At 37.2% G+C, this 17,342-nt stretch overlaps 2 protein-coding genes across 2 annotated transcripts; one reads left to right on the top strand and one right to left on the bottom strand.

The window, feature by feature from the left end:
* The first annotated feature begins 223 nt into the window (after positions 1 to 223).
* On the top strand, positions 224 to 7,060 carry pdk2b (pyruvate dehydrogenase kinase 2b). The gene is made up of 11 exons (XM_079829472.1): positions 224 to 539; positions 1,062 to 1,203; positions 2,768 to 2,839; positions 2,950 to 3,134; positions 3,358 to 3,447; positions 3,551 to 3,628; positions 3,746 to 3,822; positions 3,927 to 4,025; positions 5,309 to 5,419; positions 5,507 to 5,620; positions 6,251 to 7,060. Exons 1-11 carry the CDS (start codon positions 422 to 424, stop codon positions 6,392 to 6,394), a joined length of 1,230 nt encoding a protein of 409 aa, XP_079685598.1. The 5' UTR covers positions 224 to 421; the 3' UTR covers positions 6,395 to 7,060.
* A 461-nt stretch (positions 7,061 to 7,521) lies between these two features.
* On the bottom strand, positions 7,522 to 15,955 carry LOC307134039 (CD209 antigen-like protein C). The gene is made up of 6 exons (XM_079829471.1): positions 15,808 to 15,955; positions 14,957 to 15,082; positions 13,634 to 13,804; positions 13,358 to 13,539; positions 12,768 to 12,883; positions 7,522 to 10,631 (listed from the first exon to the last, which is right to left on the bottom strand). The coding sequence occupies exons 1-6, from the start codon at positions 15,890 to 15,892 to the stop codon at positions 10,472 to 10,474; spliced, it is 840 nt and encodes a 279-aa protein (XP_079685597.1). The 5' UTR covers positions 15,893 to 15,955; the 3' UTR covers positions 7,522 to 10,471.
* Between the last annotated feature and the right edge of the window lie 1,387 nt (positions 15,956 to 17,342).

Here is a 17,342-nt window from a genome sequence, read left to right as displayed (position 1 = left end):
GGTGACCTCATAATGTCCAGCTGTTTCATCTTTTTATGGGGCGCCATGTCGTGATGCTGTGATGTCGTGCGAATTCCCGAGTTGTAGTACAAACATTACGCAGATGTACCCTAAGCTCCAAGGAAAAACACGTTGTTGATTTCGATCTTCAGCGTTGACGTGTACCCCGTTCCCTCTCTCCGATTGGTCAATATCGACATCGACGTAATAATGTAGGCGTGTCACTGTGCAAGAACGCAAACTTTAAAGAGTTGTCAACAACAGGTCTCAAGACAGACCCAGACTGAATAAAGAAATCCACGCGAGGATATACTGATAACTTGTCCAGAGATAGTACAGTATAGGCTACGTCCTTGTTTTGTACACTGACAACAACGTTTGTTTGTTTTGTTTTTAAGTTCAGATATTTAGGCTTTCCAAGATGAAGTTTGTAAGATTTATAACGAGGAATGCTGCTATGTTAAATGTACCAAAACATATTGATTACTACGCGAAATTTTCTCCATCGCCGTTGTCAATGAAGCAGTTTCTGGATTTCGGTGAGTTTAATTTTTTTTTTAATGCAAAATAGTGATGATGACATTGGCCATTTGTGCATGTGCTTTGCAACAATATAGGTGTTAAAAATGTATCTTTAAATAAATTGGATTGACATCTTTATGTAACAATTTGAAATATATATAAATGTTTTTGTGTTTTGTTTTTTTGCGCTCAAACAACGTTCCAACAACAAATTCGAAAAATGATTGATGGATAACCATAGCAACGGTTCGCTGCTCTAGCACGTTCCCTAAGGTCGCTACTTTCCCTACTGCCATTATTTGTAACTTTGTTATAGATTTACACATCACTTATAGAACAAAAATGCTGTATTGTTAAAAAAAATTAACTTATGGTGCTATGGGACGCCAAAATATAATATGTGCACGAAACGAACCTTAAAATAGGCTATATTACTGACAGATAAAAAAAAACATTATAAGTCGTTCATTAGGCTAAATGCTGTTCGCTTGTATATTAATGCTTTAGTTTAGTTTGACTCTGTCGCGTTCTCTTTGCAGGATCCACAAATGCCTGCGAGAAAACATCTTTCGCTTTCCTCAGACAAGAGCTTCCCGTGAGACTAAGTAACAGTTTGAAGGAGATCAACCTTTTACCAGACCAACTGATAATGACTCAGTCCGTTCAGCTAGTTCACAGCTGGTAAGTGCATGTATATATATATATATAGCCTATGACAAAAAACGAATGAACTTGAAGTGTCCCATGTCTTATAGTTTGAGTAAACAGACAGAAAAGGAAAAAAGATGAATTGTGTGGAAGTATTTTCTAATATACATAACGTTATATTAGATAATACTTCCACACCATTCAGCTTTTTCTGCTTATCCCATGTGTTATTTTTCACGCGTGCATTATGTAATTTGTTCCACGCTTCCCCTTCCAATCTGAGCGATGAACTTCGCCCTAGTTCGAGTTTTCGAGGTATCTTCTAAGCCTCTAGACCACTCAGCAGACTAAAGTGGAGAGCTTAATCCTGTTTTCATTACTATTCATCTATAGGGATCATTACTATGTCCCATAATGCAAATTAATAATTTTCCTCAACGGTAGTTTTCTGGACCATGCGATATGTCAAAGATGCTTAGTCTAATACATTTTCAAGAAAACTCCCCCCTGCTTACGCCTGGTTATAGCCTATAGAATGTTGTTTTGTGTTCAAATACCATTACAGAGTACAGCCCCTCACTTGTTTACTAGTTGACTGTCTGAGGGTACTACCGTTTATGCAAACGGATACTGCGGTTGAGAGTGAAATCTGAGAAGATGTGACGAGTGGCTCTGGCGCGCAGACTTGTTTTCGAGAACAGTATGTTCTACTGTATGTTACCGCGAAACAGTGAGGCGGGACATTCACAGAAATGAGCCAGTGGTTAACATAAAGAGGGGGGAAACCATGCACATTTTTATAATGAATATTAATATCTAATATATTATAAAATAATAATAAAATAGACTTTGTGAGTGCCAGTGTTATTTTAGTATTGTTTGTATACTATCATTTAGTTTTTATCAATATTATATATATATATATATATATATATATATATATATATATATATATATATATATATATATATATATATATATATATATATATATATATATATATATATATATATATATATAACATTCATTTATTTAATTTCAGGCTTATTTGAGTTAGTTGCTAAGGCAACATTTCTAATTTTAATTTAAGCTTTTTATCTAATATTTATATTTTATTTAATTTGAGCTTTATTTAAATACAGAAAACAATTTTTTTAATGGTTTAAAGGTTAACAATAATAACACCGGTGAGTGCTTACAAAATGTCAAAACTTGCCACCAAGCAAGCGTGAACACATTATGTGAGGTTCTTATTGGAGACATTTGTATATGATGAAAAAGTGTGACTGTATAAGTCTGTGCAATGCATTGGTATATGAAACATGATTATGTATAATTCAGACTTTATTGCCAACTGTGCTTGCACACACAAGGAATTTACCTTGGTATTGAAGCTTCCAGTGTACACATATAAAAATAACAACATTTAAGAATAACAAATATATCAAAAGTATAAAGAACCGATGGGTTTAGTCAGCAAACTGATAGGAAACGAATGACTAAACATAGAACAAACTGACAAAAACAGCCAAAGAATTGGAGACAGTGTACAAGTTAACCTTTCGTCCTGTTTGTCTTCTCTCTTTTACCTTCTTAGGATTGTTCAAAGCCTGATTGACATCCTAGAATTCCAAGGCAAGAGTCCCAATGACCATAGAGTTCTTTCAGAGTAAGTTCTTCAATCTACGTACACATCCTGCATGATCAGAATATTAAAGCAGTAGTATTAAAACAAAGCAACAGGATTCATGGAATTGTTTTGTTTCTTTGTCCCCAAAGTTTTGTGGAAGCTCTGGTGACCATTAGGAACAGGCACAATGATGTGGTTCCCACCATGGCCCAGGGTGTCATTGAGTATAAGGATGCATTTGGGGTAGACCCTGTGGCATGTCAGAACATTCAGTACTTTCTGGACCGCCTTTACATGAGCCGCATCTCCATTCGCATGCTCATCAACCAGCACAGTAAGTCAATCTTATCCTAATACCTTGATTTGGTATCAGCACTATTAAAGCAGTCGCTTTCTCAGCACTTAAAATGCACAGGCCATCTTGAATAATCCTAGATCTTGAATAATCCGGCCTGCTCCTGTTTTAAGTCAATTATTCACTAGATAAGAGAGAATGATAACCTCACGTTGTGCACCTCTAACCCTCTGTTCCCTTTTTTTTCCTGCTCCATCTCCAGCTCTGCTTTTTGATGGCACCACAAAGCCAGGATATCCCAGCAGCATCGGGTGCATTGACTCCAGCTGTGACGTCACAGATGTAATCAGAGGTGAGTGCTTTAGTGCATACAGTAATGCAAATATTACGCTATGACCGCTATTACGCTAGCGACAAGTGCAAATTCAATAGTAACATCCTGTGTTCTGCTTTAGATGCATATGAGTGTGCCAAAATGCTCTGTGAGCAGAATTACCTTGGATCCCCTGAGCTGGAGCTTAGAGAGATAAACGGTGAGGAACAGACATTCTCTCTAGACTAGATGTGGCTATGTATTAAATCCTATTCCATCTAGTAACCTAATGTTCGCAAACTGCTTTGTATCTTATGATATCTGTTCTCTGTTGCAGTAAAAAACAAGTCGCAACCAATCGAGATATCCTACGTTCCTTCTCATCTGTACCACATGGTGTTTGAGCTCCTCAAGGTAGAGATGCTGCTTTATTTTTGCATACTCCAGATTCATATGGATTGAAGAAATAGTTATAGATTGTAAATATTTTATAATTTTGTATGTCTCTCCCACTCTAGAACGCAATGAGGGCTACAGTTGAGAATCATGAGACAAGCAGCACATTGCCACCAATCAAAGTCATGGTTGCTCTAGGCGGAGAGGACCTGTCAATCAAGGTGCGTAAATGAAAGTTCAAGTTAGAGAGAAATTTGGCATTGAGAATCATTTTTTATCTCAACCTTAAACCTTGTGCGAGGTTGAATCACCCTTCTCAACCTGCCCTAGATCCAGCGATAACTGATAATAACGTTATATAAACTGTCCTAAAGATTAATATTCTAACCACCCTTGATCAACCTCCAAATGAACCAGATCACTTTGAGTAGTATTAACGATATCGTCAACCTTTGCCCTGCTTGGTGACTAAAGAGCGCAACAAAAGAATACATTGAAATGCTATGCTACTTAACTTAGTGGATCTGTGTTTGCAAGATCATGTTTATCTTGTGATACATATATATAACAGTCAATCCCTTAGTCTAAAGGCCCGTTCACACCAAGGACGATAACTATAAAGATAACGATAAAGATATAGTTCTAAAAGTCGTTCTCAGTATTAATGAATAGCAGAGTTCACACCAAAGCTATAACGATAATGGCACAGAGAAACGATATCGATAAGGATTTTCCAGCTGATGAACGATAAAAACATTGACAGCCAATCAGATTTGATTTGCATTTAAAGCAACAGACAAGCAGGCCCATAGAATAAACAGAACAATATCGTCTGTTAGTGTGGACGCTAATATAGTTGTCTTTATAGTTATTGTTATTGGTGTGAACCGTAGACTGTAAAAAAATATGGACGTAGTGTCCGTGAAGTCACTCATAGGATTCTGAAGATCAGTTTTGAAGCGTAAAGTAGGGTCGAGCTGGCCGTTGAGCACTCCCGGATAATAGAAAATGGGCAAAAAGGCAGGATGTGGCTGGAGCTGAGGTGACGCGATGACTAACCGACAGCAGATAAATGGCTATCCACCTGTCACTCAAAGTGGCCACGCCCTTAATTATGCAGAACTTTAAGGCTTTATATAATGTAAACTAATGAGTTATAAAAAAATCCACTCCCCTCACAGTTGTCATGAAGGGCAAAATTAGCTGTATAGACCAAAACCACAATTTGTACCAGGCTGTAAACATGTTTTTTTCTGCTGTAAAGTCGGGCATTTTAACACGGAGCTCAATGAGATTCTGCTCCCTTCTGGAGCCTGTCTCTAGCGGCCAGTCGATGAATTGCAGTTTAAGTCACTTCCGTATTGGCTTCAAGAGAAACTGCGGGAGGTTGCCCGCTTGGTGTGAATGGGCCTTTAGTCTAAGTCTTAATGACGCAACCCACACATATTTGTCAGTTCACAAAACACATTATTGTTCTCTAAACATTCACTTTTTCATGTTCCAGATCTGTGACAGGGGTGGTGGCGTTCCTTCCAGGAAGATTGATAGACTTTTTAGCTACATGTATTCGACGGCGCCCAGACCTACTCTTGGGGACCATCAACGGACCCCAATGGTAAGAGCATAGGACACTATTTAACGCTATATAATAGCCGTCATGTACATATGTTTCTTGACTCAAACCTACCCGTTATTCCCTTAGGCTGGCTTTGGTTATGGCCTTCCCATCTCCCGCCTGTACGCACGCTACTTCCAAGGTGATCTCCAGCTTTATCCAATGGAGGGCTATGGTACGGATGCTGTAATTCAGCTGAAGGTAAGATCATAACATAAAGGGTTAGTTCGCATAAAAATAGAAATGATGTTCATTCACTCAACCTCATGCAGTTCCAAACCCATACACTCTTAAAAATGAAAGTACTTTATTGGCATTGATGGTTCCATGAAGAACGTTTAACATCCACGGAAACTTTCCATTGCAGAAAAGGTTCTCAATTGTGGAAAAACTAAAAAAAGTGGTTTGGGGTTTGTTTTTCACTAAGAAAAAAATATATATTTTAAGAACTGTTCTTTGAAAGGTTCTTAGGGGAACCAAAAATGCTGATTCTATGGCGTGGCTGTACAAAAACTTTTATTTTTAAGTGTATGGCTTTTTTGTCCTGTGACGATACACAAAAGGAGATAATCAGCAGATTTTTTCTCGTATGTATGTTTTGAGTCAACGTTACGCTGAACTTCTCCTTTTGTGTTCTACAAAAGAAAAAAAAAGTCATGAGTAATTTGCAGAATCATTTTTAGGTAAATCTTTAAACAAACAGAAAACAGAGTTTTGCTTACACTGACCTTATTTGTTGAGCTTGTACCTGTGCAAAACATCCTGTTGACTTTGGACATTATATCACACTCTTCAAATCATTAATCCACAATGACGGTCTTCTGCCCACAGGCCCTGTCCACAGATTCAGTGGAGAAGCTTCCGGTGTTTAATAAGACTGCCTTGCGGCATTACAAATTCAACCAGGAAGCTGATGACTGGTGCGTCCCGAGCAAGGAGCCACTGAACTTAGCTGCGTACAAGGTTGCAAAGTGAACCACAGGAGTTGGTTGCCTTAAAGATATAACAAAGGCCTTCAAGAAAGGGCACCGTTTGTGAATGCTGGCATTCCCTACTGAACTAGGGACCAATAACGGCATTTCCAAATATTCTTCGAGTACTGCTGTCTGGGAACACTTAAACTGCATGTGGCCAGAATTTAAGATGACAGTAGATTCCTTAAACGCAAGTTATTACTGTGGTGCTGCTGAAGTGGGAGCTCAAGCTCAAGAGGAGTCACGCACGTGTGAAGCCTAAAGGGGCGAGAGGTGATTAGATGCATGTGAACCTGATTGAAGTTAAGTGGCAGAAGTCTAAAAACAGGTGGAGAGAAGTGTTTTATTGCAAAGGAGTAAAATACTGAAAGCAGAAGAAATGCAGCTTTCAAGGATAGGTGAGATATGAGACATTTCAGAGGTCAGAGAAAATGGATGAATCAATTAAAACAAATTTTTTTTTTCATTTTAAAGAGGCTTGAATTTTTGAAATCATACTTGATGTGTGAATAACGCTTAGTATGTAAGAAAAACATATATGTTAGTATATATTAATAACATTGTGCTGTTGTGTTTTTATTGTATTACAAATGACCACAATATTTATCATTGTTAAAAGGACCCTTGTTGTTTGATTAAATAAATCTGATAATTTCGAATCAACATGCGTACGCTGTTGTTATTGCAAACACTTTGTAAGCATTTCAGTGGAAAAACATATTAAGGTGTGGTTTGTGAAATGTGTGCAAATGTGGTTATGTAATCGAGAACATGATGTACACAATGAGCATATATACAGTAGAAAAAAACAAGCTGATGCTGCATCAGTGTTTCCCAATGCTGTTCTTTGAAACACACCAACAGGACACATTGTATCTTAAATAGTTTTAACATTTACTGCGCATTGTATTTCACACACACACACACACACACAAACATATAATGTATATATAGGAAAATAAATAATGAAAATAAACGACTTGCTAAAACATAATTCATTTTTAATTCAATTTAATCCTGATACATTTTTGTGTTTTTCATCCATTCATTATTTTTGTATTTATTTTTATTCTTTTTAACTTTTTTGTTCATTCTTTCAGTTTTTCATGTATTTTTATATTTATTTTTGAATGCGCTAATTTAAAAAAGGAAAAATGTACTTATTTCCATATTTTTTTACTATAGCCTACATTTATTTATTTTTACATTTCCGTGTGCAAAGGGTGAGGTTTGGTCCTCCATACAGTAGTCTTGGTGGAAAAGAGCTTATGAGCATAATAGATACATTTTATATTAAAGTTAAAAAAATTCACACAGTGTATCATGGCGTTAAAGTTGCTTAACCAATCCATTTTGGTAACACAAGTCAGATCAGAGTTAACAAAGGTTATTTGCAGAGAACAGGGCTTAAATAATGAGATGAACCCACAATGAATGTAGCCTACGTGCTGTTCTCTTTCAGTCTGACCTGACCTGTTTATGGACTATCATTAAGATTAAGTTGATATAGCCAATGTAAAATATAGTAGCCTACTTTGATTAGGCAGGGGGTGTCAGTGTGACATAACTGTGGCAATCGGTTACGCCTCATAATGGGCGTGAAAGGACACGACCCAAAATGCATCCATGCATGCACACCTTACGCAAACTCTTGCATACAGAACTAGACAGGGCAACTGAGCACTTGTTTTGTATGCAAGAAAAAAAAAGAGAAAAAGAAGATAGAAAGATTATTTGTATTGCATAAAGACTTTGACTTTTGAGTTGGGTTTAGTTGATCATTCTTGTTTGAATGGGTTCTCTAAATAAATCTTGAGTGATGCTAGATGATAGAGATCAGTTTGTCAACATGTTGCAAAATCCAAAAATCAAATATGAAGAGAAAAGGAAAACTAAACTACCAACCATGATGGAAGTTTGAAGCATTAGTTTACTTCAAAATGATTTTTTGTTTTTTTTTACTCACCCCCATCTCATCCAAGATGTTCATGTCTTTCTTTCTTCAGTCGAAAAGAAATCACGTTTTTTGAGAAAACATTCCAGGATTTTTCTCCACACCACTGACTTCCATGGCAAAATGAAGCAATTTGCAAGTGCAAGATGAGCAATTTAGGTTAAAAAGTATATTCATATTATTCATATTATTATTTTTTTGAAAATTACAGATCGTTTGGCTAGATAAGACCCTATTCCCCGTCTGGGATCGTGCAGAACCTCTGAAGCCCTTCGAAAAGCTTTGAAACGGCATTGACTTGAACCTTCAACATTTTGGTTGCCATGGAAGTCATGTGGAGAAAAATGCTGGAATGTTTTCCTCAAAAAAACGTATTTCCTTTTTTGACTGCAGAAAGAAAGACATGAACATCTTGGATGAGATGGAGGTGAGTAAAATATCAGGACATTTTCATTTTGAAGTGAACTAATCCTTTAACAAACTCAGGGATACAGGATTAGTTTTGAGTTGACAAAATCAAACCAGTCCAATCAGGATTTGTTGGTACATGATGCTGATCATCAACTTTCTTTGATCCTGAGTTTAGGAATAACTACGTGCACAAGAAAGTGTGACATCAGTAACAAACAGCTAATCACATGCTGTGAAACTGCGATTCACTTCTCTCTTCTGCAGAATATTACAAGATTGTTTTCACGTCAAGACGAAAATAGTCTATGAAAGAGGACAACTAAAAGAAAACATCTTGCTATATTGGTGCAAATTAAAGTTGTGAAGTTAGTTTATATAGTTGATAATATACACTGCCCGGCCCTCAAAAAGTAGCTGGTTTTGTATAGGCAAATGCTTAAATAGGTAAATGCTTAATGCTAAAAATTGATGCACCTCTTGATGGAAATAACATCACAGCATTTATTTCCATCAAGAGGAGCATACATTTTTTTATTGACAATGCAAGAGTCCAGCACTCAGTAAAATCTCCTCCAGCACATCCCAAAGACTTTCAATGAGTTTAAGGTCTGAGGTACCAATTCATGTGTGAAAATGATTCTTCATGTCATTCTTTCAGTTTGAGCCTGATTAATCTTGGCTTTGTCATCCTGGAATATGGGCATGATGTGTCTTCCTACATTGTGCTTTAAGAAATGAAAAGGTACACACTAACTGATGAACTACACAATAAACTGTTGCCAAACATAACATGCTAGAATAATAATCACTGTATAAATGATTCAGTCATTGACTCCTATTTAAATCCAAACAGAGACTTTTTTTTTTTTTTTGGGCCAGGCAGTGTAGGTAAAACAACAGGAACGTTAACATGTCCCTAAATGTAGTCACTTTTAATAGCTTTAAATCTATAGTAATTTTTAAAGCTTTATCTATTGATATCTTTATATATTTAAATTAATTTAAACTAGGAGACGGGGAGTGAGAGCAACTTTACTGTGTCAGGTGTGTCACTTTGCTCACAGCTGATTGGTCCCATTTCAGTTTGAGATCTCTTATCCAGAACATGCTGTGGAGTGGAAATTACTGTAGCAATGAACACCGCTAAAAGCAGAGCCAATTTCCTTGTGCCTAAAACCCAGAGTTGGTGCAAACTAAACTGAAACATACCTGGCTATCCACCAAAACCGGCTTCATGGTATAGGCACCAGGTGTTGACTGATTCATTATGCTCAAAACTTTGATTTTATGCTGCGCCCTACTGAGTGGAAGTGGAACTGCCGGACATAACCTAAGAACAGGTATTTACATAAAAGTGCTATTATTATAGTTACCCCAGAATTGCAAACACAACATAAGCCATTCAAAGATGTTTAGTTGTTTAGGAAAAGACAGACAATATATTTTTTTACATTGAAAACTGATAAATCAATTAGTCTTTCTATGATGTTTTTTAAAAGTTAATAACTTTACAAAAATCAACCATTGGTAAAAAGCTCAGCTAAAGTTAGATAAAAATAAATGCACATGAGGTTAGATTAAAACAGTTAACTGATTTTTTTGACTACTGCAGTTAGTCTTTTTCGAATGTAAAACATTTAAAACCCTGAGACCAGACAATCAGTAATGCAATTGTACTCAATGAATGTCTGTGTATGTTGGTGGGAGCAATGATCAAGTGGACCCAGCCGTCTTCTCACAGATCCAGGGCAAGGACATGTAGCACGGCGCATCATACCAGCTCTTTATAGCCACGCGGGTTAAAACATCTGTTTTTATCATGTAACCACAGTCTTCATTAATATGGTTGTTGGGCTCGCCATCTTCCCAGAAACTATGAAGGAAAAAGAATGGGTTAGTCCCAGTCAGACACCCTGGTTTCCTTACTGTTGGCTTTTAATATGTGGAGACAGCATAATAATCATAATAAAAATTATTTTAAGATGACGTAGTTACACATGAACTTACTATAGTGATAACAGTAAATTATGCATAATTACAAGTAACTAACCCTAAACCAAAGCCTAACTATAACTCTATAGTAAATACATCGGTTGCACTTTATTTTACAGTATGTGCAGTTGTATAGTACAGTATGTGTACTAAGAAATTATAAGTTAACTACATGGTTATGGTTAGGTTTATGGTTAGGTTCAAGGTTATTACCTAATATCAGTACTTATTTTAGTAAGGACAAGTGACTGTAACCTCAAAATAAAGTGGGTTACACTTTATTTTAAGGTGTCATTGTTACAGTGTAATTATATATTTAAAGAGATAGTTCACCCAAAAACAAAAATGTTATGTTTTTCTGCTTACCCCTAAGGCATCCAAGATGTAGGTGTCTTCGTTTCTTCAGTAGAACACAAATGAAGATTTTTAACTCCAACCGTTGCTGTGTGTCACTCATATAATGCTTGTCAATGGAGACGAATTCTATTAGAGTAAAAAAAACATGGACAGACAACTTCAAATTAAACCAAACAGACAACACCAAATTAAACAAATTGATGTCTTAAGACACAAAACGATCGGTTTCTAAGAGAAACCGAACGGTATTTATGCAAATATATCACCTCATATCAGACGAACACTTTAGCTGTCCAGACTGCCATCACTTCCCGTAGGTGAGGTCAAAATAGCGGCCGGTTCATAGATATGTATACGTAGATTCCTCATTCGAGCGATCCACGCCATGATCCACGCAGGCACTAATGAGGTATCTATGTATATAACTATGACCCGGCCACTATTTTGACCTCACCTACGGGAAGTGATGGCAGTCTGGAGAGCTGAAGCATTCGTCTGATATGAGGTGATATATTTGCATAAATACCGTTCGGTTTCTCTCAGAAACCGATCGTTTCGTGTCTTAAGACATCAATGTGTCGTCACGAGCCGCAGGGTTTAATTTGAAGTTGTCTGTCCATGTTTTTTTTACTCTAATATAATTAGACCCCATTGACAAGCATTATATGGGTGACACACAGCAACGGTTGGAGTTAAAAATCTTCATTTGTGTTCTACTGAAGAAACAAAGACACCTGCATCTTGGATGCCTTAGGGGTAAGCAGAAAAACATCACATTTTCGTTTTTGAGTGAACTATCCCTTTAAGTACTGAATATTATTATGAATATTACATGATATATGACTCTTGCCACTAGATGGCCTTATAGCTCTATGTAGCAAATGAGGTGTTCTGCTGTGTCCTAAAGTCAGTTCACATCCGTATGCATTCAGATACACATGTAGACATTATAAAATACATTTTTTGATAACGTTTTAGCATTTTTTTGTTTGAATTTTGAGCTTTTTTAGCATTCATATCTTCTATGTGTACTAAAGCATTCCTCGCATTCCATTTATTCCTAAGGGAGTCAAATTGACCCATGAGGGAAGGATTTGTTACTCTTTTGAATTTCAACCACACAACTCCTCGAATCCAGTCAATTTGTGTGTGTGTGTATGTGTGTGTGTGTGTGTGTGTGTGTGTGTGTGTGTGTGTGTGTGTGTGTGTGTGTGTGTGTGTGTGTGTGTGTGTGTGTGTGTGTGTGTGTGTGTGTGTGTGTGTGTGTGTGTGTGTGTGTGTGTGTGTGTGTATTCATGGTTCAAGTACGACAAAAGTCCTAGGAACTTTCACTCCGATGAACACTCAATTTTTAAATGACCAAAAATCCTAATTCCCAAGCAGACACTAACATTAATAAAAGTCAGATTATCATTACACACTAAGGATGTATAAATAAAACATTAGTGTATGCAGTTTTTTACAAAAAGCAGGAAGAGACGGGAAGCAAGAGATGATTCAGTGTATTAACACGAGACCATGTCTCCAAAAGAGAAATGGAAAAATATGATTAAGTAGTTTTTACTCTGTTTCAACTGTGAGAGATGTCATCTAGTACTGAAGCTTGGACTTCTAGTTCAAGAGTTTTAACTTATTAAGTTGTCAAATATGACATTCTTACCCTCCAACCAGCTTGGTTCCGTCCACCCAGTACCAGTCTTCTTCTACTTTTTCATCACTTATGCCAAACCAGTAAGCGTTCCAGTATCCACGGGGCAGCAGGTCCCATATGAACGTCTTTATCGGGTCAATAAGTCAAATATCATTAAAATCAGGTGGGGGAAAACCCCCTTAGTAATCCATTTTAATGGCTCACATGTTTCAGCTAAGATCGCTTCCTCTTTTGCATATTCAATAGTTTCTGTTCTTTTTACACGCAAATAGATGTAGACAGTCAGTGTTAGGCTACTTGAGGTTATTTGATGTTCTGCAAATATATCGGCAAAGGAACACTCCACTTTTTTGGGGAAATAGGCTCATTTTCCAACTTCCCTAGAGTTAAACAGTTGAGTTTTACCGTTTTCGTATCCATTTAGCCGATCTCCGGGTCTAAGCTATGCTAAAAGTGCCACCACCAGACCCGGAGATCGGCTGAATGGAATCGAACCCGGTAAAACTCAACTGTTTAACTCTAGGGGAGTTGGAAAATTTAAAGTTGAAAAAGTGTTCCTTTAAAGCGCAGAAAGATGCACAGCTCTCGTCTGTCCTCACCTGTTCCTCAGGTGTGAGGATGATGGCCAGGTGTCCTCCCTTCTGCTGGCAGTACTTCTGACTGTCTGACCAGCTCCTGCTATAGACAGAGATGTAGTAACAGCTGCCGTTAAAGAGCTTCCAGTTTTCAGGGCAGGGACTCTTCGTTGGTGCTGGGGTGGTTCGTGGTGCAGATGTTGCCTCTAAAAAGAAGACCCAACGTTTTTTTGATGTTATGAAATGCAACAGATATTGTTTTTTTAATAACACAAATGCATGCACTTGCACCACACTAACCAAGCTTAGCGATTTTGTCCTTCAACTGCGACTGCTCTTTCTCAAGATCACTCTTCTCTTTCTTCACAGTCAGCAGTTCTTCAGTCAGAGCCGTTACATTAGCGCAGCCCGTCTGCATTTGTTTTTCAGGAGTGCTGGAGAGGGAATCCTGATCAGATGAACGGCCCTTACCTAAGACGGAAAAATTATAGCAGATGTGGAAAAAAAGACAGAAAGTTTACAATGAAGCTGATGTGTTTATGAGTTTATAATTGTATAATAATTTGACTGTTTTACACATGAAATGCAAGTTTTTTTATTATTTGGTTGTGTTGATTATGTCTGGTAGATTTATAGCAACAGAACTGTTAGTTAGAAAACTCCTTGTATAATTTACTGCAATAGCTGATGAGAGAGCGTTTGCTTTATATGGACATTGTAAGTCAAATCAAACTGAAACTAGACTTAAAATCCCCCTGTGGTCAATAATTATATCTCTTAAAACTCATCTTTGACATATTTAAAAGTTTTTTCCAGTGAAAATGTTTTCTTTGTGCCTTAAAATAGCTTGAATGTAACTACACCCTTGCTTCATTTAGTCTATGCAGATTCATGAATGTGCAAATTAGCCCCGCGCTCATTCACTCGCACAAGGTCAGAAAAACAGGCGGCCAATTTACTGAGGTAAACGCTGCACTATGGTGCTCTTTACAAAGAGTCGGACACATAATGCTAATTAATATGATTATCCTTTTGCTTGACTACGTTACTAAACAGTTAATAATGTGTTGCTAATGTTACACAAACCATGTTCCCGTTTGCCATCTCAGTCTGTCCTCAGTATCAGTCAGTATCCTTATAAACGCTCAAAGAACATCATAGAACATCAGTGTAGAAAGGCATATAGTTCATCATAACATTGTAATATACATCATATGCATAATTCACCTGCTATATTGCTAAATCTGCCCGATTTTTCATATCAACAGAAAAATTTGCCGGGATACCCTGACTTCTTTTGAGACTTCCCCTTAATGATATGCTAAAGCCCACCCACATTTTGACATGATTGGTTATAAGGTAGTTTGTGGCGTCAGAAACACCGGAGATTTCAAACCGCGTTTTTGAGACCGTCATTGGTTCACTGGAGGGCCCAACTAAGGGGTATGCAGAGATGTCACTGCATGTTTATATTAACATTTCTGATTGTTTAAATGATCAGCCCTCGGGGGGCCCTAAAAATGCCGGGGCCCATGCAAGTGCCTGCCTTGCTTGCCCTATTATGACGCCTCTGAACACAATCACACCAAATTGCGCAAGTTGTATGTGAGAAAGGAGAAGTACCACGTTGAGCACTTGTGACCACCAGGATCATGAGTAAGATGAGGCAGAAGGCAGCCAGGCATGCTGTTGCCACTTTGAAGGGTTCTTGGCAAAATCGCTTTCCTTTTCCTGCAGGGTTCTGAAATACTGAGAAAAAAATAAATAAAACAACAATTTACAATATAACAATTGTATAAAAATGGTAGAGTCTAACAATGCACTTTTTTAACACAATGTTAAACAAATGAAGCATGCTTACATAATATTTATTTGACAAGAAATCTAAACTTTTGAAAAGGTTCTGGATTACGTCAGTAACGTCACCCATTACAGGTAGTGATTTACAGTATTTTGCCAGGTTAACTCAAACCTTGAGAGTATTGATCAGTACTTTATTAAATAACGTTGGATGTTTTGTTAAGTTTTTAGCATAAATCATAAACATTTAAAACAACTGGACATTTGGGGTTGAATAATTGGCCAAAAAGGTCACAAATATTCACATTCAGGAAATGTCCTGACGTCCAAAACATCCTGTACGAAGCATATTAGTGTGGCCAAAAATTATTTATCTGATTAAAGTTAGTATGCAACCAAACTTTTTAGTAATTTTAGGGGGTTATTTTAGAAATGTAAAAAAATTTAATCAACAAGTTTAGCATTATGACGACTAATGTATAATATACACTTTTACTCAATCTAAAACTGATTCAAAAATGTCTAAATTCTAAAATAATATTTAAAGAATAGAAATCTTTTTTTTTTCTTTTTTTTTTACAAACTTTCTAGAAGAAACACAGGCCTTATTACATATAACATAAATGTAAATATTAAATTAAAGACACAGCACATGCATGTTTCCATTGTCATACCTGAATATCGCACCCCTGGACTGCTGCAGTCATCGTCAGGCTCGTCGATCAGATTGTTGTGCATTCCCTCTCTGTTTGCAGACATTGCTCACATTTGATCACTTACACACACATGAAACACATTAGACTCTCTATGTTCAGGTTGCTCAACTGTGGGGGTGGTTTAAAACGAGATTGTGTTTGTGTGCTGCGAGATGTGGATTGGTTGACATTGTAGTTCTCATGACATATACAGATGTTTGCTTAGCCAGAGAATGTCACATGCAATTTACGAAAATTAAGCTGACAGTTCTTCTGTGCTGTTTTCTAGAAACCAACAGCTTATGACTCACCCTGACTGGAATCATTACATAATTTCATTTGTTTTAATTATTGAACATATTGCTTAAAGGGATAGTTCACCCAAAAATGTACTCACCCTCAAGTCATCCTAGGTGTATATGACATTCTTCTTTCAGACGAATAAAATTTGAGTTATATTACAAAAGTCCAGGCTAATCCAAGCATTAGAATTTGATTCATAGTTGCTCTGTTTTAGAAGTCCATAAAAAGTGCATCTGTCCATCAAATAACGTGCTCCACGTGGCTCCGAGAAGAGTTAATAAGGCCTTCTGAAGCGAATCGACGCATTTGTGTAAGAAAAATATTAATATTTAAAACTTTATCAAGGACAGTTCCAGCCGATGGATTTCCTTGGAAAAGTGTTGAATGTTGACAGTGAAACTCAAGATGCGTACGTGATGTCATGATGAGCGGACCTGGTCGCGTTAGTCTTTCGATCGGCAGGGTAACTTTCAACAATTTTTCCATAAATTGAACAGGGAAGGCGTCGGCCGAAAGTTTACTCGATAAAGTTTTAAATATGGATATTTTTCTTACACAAACGCATTGATTCGCTTCAGAAGGCCTTTATTAACACCCCAGAACCGTGTGGAGCACGTTATTTGATGGGCAGATGCACTTTTTATGGACTTCAAAAACAGAGCAACTATGAATCCAATTCTAATGCTTGGATTAGCCTGGACTTTTGTAATATACCTCTGATATTATTCGTCTAAAAGAAGAATGTCATATACACCTAGGATGACTTGAGGGTGAGTTAATTATGGGCTAATTTTCATTTTTGGGTCAACTATCCCTTTAATAATTAAGTGATGTAAATTTTTCTTACTTTTTCCTTCCTTGCTCCACTGTGTGTTCACGGTGTGTGTGTGTGTGTGTGTGTGTGTGTGTGTGTGTGTGTGTGTGTGTGTGTGTGTGTGTGTGTGTGTGTGTGTGTGTGTGTGTGTGTGTGTGTGTGTGTGTGTGTGTGTGTGTGTGTGTGTGTGTGTGTGTGTGTGTGTGTGTGTTCAATACTCACTGCTGTGTGTGTGCACTTAGGTGGGTAAAATGAAGAGCACAAATTCCGAGTATGGGACACCAGGGGTGGGCGATATAACCAAAATCTTATATCATCACGATATAAGTCATTTTATTTCACGATAACGATATATCACGATATAGTTGTTTTTTCAGTATCATTTAAAAAACCAATA

The sequence above is a fragment of the Gobio gobio genome (genome assembly GCF_949357685.1).
Source record: "Gobio gobio genome assembly, chromosome: 11".
NCBI lineage: Eukaryota > Metazoa > Chordata > Actinopteri > Cypriniformes > Gobionidae > Gobio > Gobio gobio.
Note: the sequence above shows the minus strand (reverse complement) of the source record. Positions and strands in the feature narration are given on the sequence as shown.